This window comes from Sander lucioperca, chromosome 16, assembly GCF_008315115.2.
Source record: "Sander lucioperca isolate FBNREF2018 chromosome 16, SLUC_FBN_1.2, whole genome shotgun sequence".
In the NCBI taxonomy this organism is placed as follows: Eukaryota; Metazoa; Chordata; class Actinopteri; order Perciformes; family Percidae; genus Sander; species Sander lucioperca.
The window spans coordinates 22,203,651-22,209,801 of NC_050188.1; the positions used below are offsets into that span (position 1 = coordinate 22,203,651).

At 45.4% G+C, this 6,151-nt stretch overlaps 1 protein-coding gene across 1 annotated transcript; it reads right to left on the minus strand.

Moving 5' to 3' along the window:
- Window positions 1–682: 682 nt before the first annotated feature.
- hoxa1a (homeobox A1a) lies at window positions 683–3,095 on the minus strand. The gene is made up of 2 exons (XM_031323370.1): window positions 2,016–3,095; window positions 683–1,542 (listed from the first exon to the last, which is right to left on the minus strand). Exons 1-2 carry the CDS (start codon window positions 2,617–2,619, stop codon window positions 1,175–1,177), a joined length of 972 nt encoding a protein of 323 aa, XP_031179230.1. The 5' UTR covers window positions 2,620–3,095; the 3' UTR covers window positions 683–1,174.
- Between the last annotated feature and the right edge of the window lie 3,056 nt (window positions 3,096–6,151).

The following is a 6,151-nucleotide window of genomic DNA, read 5'->3' on the forward strand; positions in this document are numbered from 1 at the left end:
ATAGATGACTTTATTTTTTGTCCCCTCAATAAGCCGAGAGCTCGATAAGGTTGTCATCACAAATGACGCTGACGTCCGCGCTCTCATCTCCTCCGTGGATAAACATGCCTTTATAATGCCAATAACTCTTCACCCCAGGGACGGGAGCGCGCACATCCGCATACATTGAGGGAATCTGCTGTGCGTAAAAGAGACACGTGCAGCTTCTCAAACGATGGGAAACTGGACAGAGCTGTCCTTGTCTGCAGAGCTTACAATAAAGGTCTGATGGGCGGATTTAGATGAAAAATTTGCTATAAAATCCTCAGAAAAGTGTCAATTCCTGTCTCTCCCAAGACCCCCTCAGCAATGACACAAATGAATATTTTTTAAGAGGTATACCCACTTTAATACACATGAATGACCCGTAAACGTCTCTCTGAACAAAACATTTTGTATGCGCTCAACTGGATTAAATAGATAACAGATAAAAGCCTGGGACATACATAGCCTTACATGACCGGTTCCCCAACTGATAAAACTCAGCGCCCCAGCATTACGCATCATGCAAATCTCAAACAATAGACATTCAGACAGTCGTGAGTGACACACAAACACACAGGCCTCAAACACAGAGGTGACAGTGAGTAAGAAGGTACTATAACAATGCACTCTATAACGATTAATAAACGAGGTCATCTCGTTGATTGTGGAATGCCTAATTTACGACATCCAGTGCAATCACCCTGGCCGTGGAACAATACGCACAATTTTGGCATATTTGAGGTATATGTTTGTGTGCGTAGCTTTGTGACTTTACATTGGCACACTCAGCAGCACTGGTCAGGAGCATGTGCAAGGAAGGAACTGGATATCTTTTGCACCATCATAGTGCGTGGCGCAACGCATAATTAACGTCAATTTCTAAAGAAAGTAGACACATTTTAAACCATCGACCTACAGTTGTCTTGACAGCAATGTTATCTTTCCTCCGAACACAATACACAATATAAAACAACTCGTTAACTCAGAAATGGTCCACATGATTGTCCAAAGTCCCAAACAGTGCATTAATTTATCCTAAATGTCCACATACGTCATCCACCAACCAGGACTTTGGCTTTGATACACTGGGTACGAGCTTTGATATATACAGGCCGCCTGTGGCCCACAGAGGTGAGGAGGCAGTTGTTTTTTAGTTGGAGGAGTAAGGATCAGACACCGTGGATGATGTGGGAGACGGAGTAGAGGGAGCTGAGATAGACTTCTCTGATGCTGCATCGTCCATTTTCTCTTGACTGCTCTCTCCCGGGTCTGAGGATGAAGCTTTGGACGGCAGCAGACCTTCTTTCTCCCTCTTCTTCTGCTTCATCCTCCGGTTCTGGAACCAGATTTTCACCTGAGTCTCATTCAGCTGCAGCGCGGCCGCGATCTCAACGCGCCGCGCACGGGTCAGGTACTTGTTAAAGTGGAATTCCTTTTCCAACTCCGTCAGCTGCTTGGTGGTGAAGTTGGTCCGGACCGTGTTCGGCTGACCCCCATACCCGTACTCCCCAGACCTGCCTGCAGACAGAAAAACAAATCACCCTGAATTTTGAAGAAAAGTAACCCTATGTTCTCTGCTCACAACACACACTGCGTGTGCATGGAAGCAACTTTTACGCATCAAGAAGCAACTTTTACGCAGCAGCCACTTAATGCCAGCTACTTTGAAGTATGCTGTGATACATGTGTGCATACATGGTCTAACATAACACTGCAAAACACACTTTATACGTCTTTATACAATACGAGGTATTTCCAGTATTCTGTCTTTTCCTTTAAGACTGCATAACACATTACAAATATAGCACAGTCAGGCAGGAAGTGTCAAATACAAAGTATACAAATTGAACTCCACATCTTGGTTTTAAGTTTGTTTATATTCCTGTGTCCCACACACACACGAAATGTATCACTTTAATGTAAAGGGTTTGAATCACTTCTAAGCCAGTGTTGTTTACAGACACTTTGTGCCATTGGCACTTGGCACCCACCTGTTTTTGGTGGGTTCCTCTTGACTTTCATCCAGTCGAAGGTCTGTGCAGAAGATGCACCCTCAGACAGAGGTGAACAACAAGCCTCCAGGTGAGCTGCGTGCAGTGGTGACAGCGGGTTTGAGCACCCAGGAAAAGGGACTGCTTGCTCGTGCCCGCCGCCATAGGCAGCATGGGCATACTGCACTTGACCCAGGGGGGCGGCACTGTAACCTTGGCGATGCTGAGAGACCATGGAGGAGGAAATGTTACCCGAGTACATCAGTGGGCCGCACTGGGGGAATCCCGCGGTGGATTCTACTTCCTGGTTGAGCGCGTAATGGTTATACGTAGCACAGAAACTTTGTGGTCCATAGTTTGAGCTGCAGGCCGGATGGGCTCCATAGAGACCCAGGGAGCTCGCGGTAGATTGGAATGAACCCGGCTGGTGAGGGATGCCGTCAGGGGAAGCCCTGCTCCCCATAAAGCGGTCATCCGCACCGCAGTTGTTGACAGTAACCGCGCAGGACTGGAAAGTTGTAATCCCGTGGTCCGAGTGGAAACCCCTGACAGAGCATGAGCCACCTTCACCGCTCATCGCTGAGTAGTCAAAGAAGCTGCTCATTGTAGCATTGTTCTACCGGGGCTGAGGGACCGTCCACTCTACAGACACCCTCTGATCTATTCCTATCTCCCCTCTTACCCTGAGTGACCGTGCCAACCTTTACCTATACTCTGTCCTGATCAGAGGAGGGAGGGGGGCGCACGGGCCGATATCAATGAACGGGTGCTGTCACGTGGGCCCGGGTCAGCCAGTGAGGTACTTGTCCTTATCCCCTTAGCCGGTGACAGATTGGTGTTTGAGTGGCTATTTAAATTCCAGGCGCTCGTCGATCAAGGTGACGCGCGTCGCCACTAATGTATTGGCCAAGCAAACAATGAGCTGGGAGGCAGACGACGGTGGACCGCTCCGGGGTCGCATGAAGAGCGGCGAACGGCAAACACAGCGTCTTCTAACCCCTGCTGTGCGCTCTCCCGCCCGGGGAAAGATTAACGTTTCACCTTCTGCAACCCCTCCACGAGGACGACCTAGCACTCTCACCTCAGGTACGGTATTTTTGGAATAGAGAGGAGAATAGGTTTGTGTGTGTGTGTGTGTGTGTGTGTGTGTGTGTGTGTGTGTGTGTGTGTGCGCGCGCGCGCGCGCGTGTTGGTGTGTGTGCGTGTATGTGCGCGCGAGGATGTGCGTGTGCCCTTTGTGCGTGTCTGTATCCGCCCGCACGTATCAGGCGCGATGTCATATATGTATAATGGTCTCATTCTCTCCTGGATGGATGGATGTGTGTGTGTGTGTGTGTGTGTGTGTGTGTGTGTGTGTGTGCCACTGCCACAGGCTATGTGGGCTACCAGTGTCCCATTCCAATGCGAAGTGTTTCACGCTTTAACACTGTGAAGGATTTGCTCAGCAAATATTTTCACAGTGTGACAGTGAGGGAGAGACAGGAAGGTTTCACTCCTGACACAAGCAAAAAGTACTTGACTTCAGTCAAAGAGAGCTTTTCAATATCTGTGTTCCCCATCAAGGTCGCATTAGAAATGTTTGGCTGCTTTTCAGTACTTGCTGGGAGGTCACAGGTGATGTAACGACAAGGAAATCTATTAAACATTAAGATGATGTAGTATTAATTTTTTCTCTCCCAGGGTCATAGGGTCTGCTATCTACTCTGATTTCACTCCCACACGTATTCATTATGCATGTATAGTGATCAAATGATCTGATAATACGATTCCCGTCGTGGAGCTAATGCGCCCATATAGCCCGAGGTGCGTCTGTGGGCTGATTATCCTGGTAAGTTCATCAAATAAAGCTGTTGCTTTATTGCTTGAAATTAATGGCCACGAAAAGCTGGGCCGAAAAAAAGACAGAACAGGGGAAGAGTATGCGTGGGAGTGCTGTGGTGTAGCGATAGCAGCGTGCAGAGCCAACCTCTCACTGAGGAAGGAAAAGAAAAGGGAGGAAAGAAGGAGGCACGGAGGATCACATGGATGGATCAGCGCCCCCATTGGCCGTATGTGGTCAAACAACCAATATGCCTTTCAGTGTGTCGATAGTTTGCTGTCTTTACTTTTTTCCATTTTACTGTACTTTGTATTTCTGATAGTTACTATTACTTTTCAGATTAAGATTTTACACAACCACTTGATAAAATTATAGGTCTACATTGTAGCTTATAAATTGAGCTATACCAACAGTATATAAAAATGTTAAATGTGGCACCACCTCGACCAGCTGCATTATTAAAATGCTGCTTACATGTAATTAGTAATTATACACTGATTTAATATATAGAATATATAATATAATATGTGATATGCCAATTAAGCTGACAGGGCCATCTGCTGCCACATGATTAGAATCATTAGTATTAGCTACTATCAAAGGTATTCCTTTACTTTTAATACTTTTATTTAGTTGCTAATACTTCTACTTAAGTACAAATTGTAATATGACCTTTCCTTGTGATGAGAAAAAAGTGTTTCTACTGTGTGTTGCTGCTACTTTTACTTCCGTGAAGGATCTGAATACTTCTTCCACCACTGCCTTTAGATGTAGCTGTAAATGAGTTTTAAAAATATGTAGTCTACTAAAAATAGTCCTTCTTTAAAGTTTGATACTTGAAGTTTTCAGGTATTTCAAGCTCATGGAGTATTAAAGAAAGTAGAGAGGCAATGCAAACTTCCCACCACTGAAAAAAGCGCAGTGGGGTCAACACTACCCTCCACACCCTCCTTTCTGTCTCCCCAGCTGCCTCTGCAACAGTAGTGAGTGGGCGCAGTGGATCCTGCCTTGTCTGCCTGTGGAAACTTCGCCAGGCCTTGGAGCTTTCTTGGCTCTTTGTGTGAACACATGTGAACAGAAAAGGCGCGCTGTCTCGGAATGATTTGGTTACTGACCCTGTGGTTAGTCACTGGGCGCTGGATTGCAGGAGTGTAGAGGACCCCCCACCCCCTCCTTTTTCTTCTTCTCTTTTTTTACCCACATACCCCCTTTCTTAAACACACACTCACATTGACACACACACACACACACACACACACACACACACACACACACACACACACACACACACACTCTAGTTTCCCAGTAGGCTAATGTTAAACCAGTCGATTGGCTTCTTATGGCTTCCAGATTATTCGATAAACCCACGCTGAACACTCGAGTTTATGAATTTCGCACGTGTAGATGAGTTGGTGAATCGATCCGTGCAGGCCGGTTGTTCTTGCTGTTCTCATACACAAAGCTGCTAAAGCGGATATTGAGTCAAGTTGTGCATGAGCTAATAACCGATTCACATATATCATCTCAAGTGCAATACAATAGAGCAAGACCATTCATAATCCCTATATTGAACTTCAAGACTTCATTTGAACTGCTCCAATAATGTTGTAAAATCTCCCCAAAACGCACAAACTCTCCAGATAAAGTAAGCCAGATATTGCATAATGCTCCTCTCTCTGCAGCTATAAATAGTAAATGTGTGTCTGATAAATTACATCTAGTCCAGAAGTAGTCTGTTTTGAGTTTGGGCTACTTTTAACGCACGGGGAAAGAGTGCAGCCTCATAACCTGAGCAGCCTGCTACTGCATGCTGCCGCTGTCCCCGAGCCAGAGCCGTGTTTAAACAAGCTATAAAAATGAATTATTACCAAACGCATGCAGAGACTCAGCCCTCTTTTAGCACAGGAATTGGGGAGTCCTGTATGAAAATGTGAGTGGGGTTTTATTTGTGCACATTACACCACAATTGGTCTCCTTAATGTCCGTCTCATTCATGCCACGGAGTGATTTATGAGCTCCTGAAGGCAAACATGGCTCGGGTATTTGCCTGTGCAACATGCACACAATGTTAAGAGCCCTGCCATGCTAAGATCCGTGCTGGAGTGTTTGCTTTTACTCTCCAAAGTATGATGTTTGAAGGTGAAGATAAAAATAATCTGCATTAGGGTTTATGTAGGCATGCTTGAAATAGTGTGTAAATCTATTAAAAAAATTCTAAAGTATTTTCAGCAAAACAAATGCTACTATTTTGCATGAAGAATTAGTTAATGAACTGCTAATTAGCAGATATTTAAAAGTAATTTTACTACATTAAAAA

Bases quoted from the DNA above. Each gene is read 5' to 3' on its own strand.
- hoxa1a (XM_031323370.1), bottom strand. From the start codon at position 2,619: ATGAGCAGCTTCTTTGACTACTCAGCGATGAGCGGTGAAGGTGGCTCA. The intron at 1,543-2,015 runs GTGGGTGCCAAG...TTCTGTCTGCAG, and splicing joins GAGGAACCCACCAAAAACAG to GCAGGTCTGGGGAGTACGGG.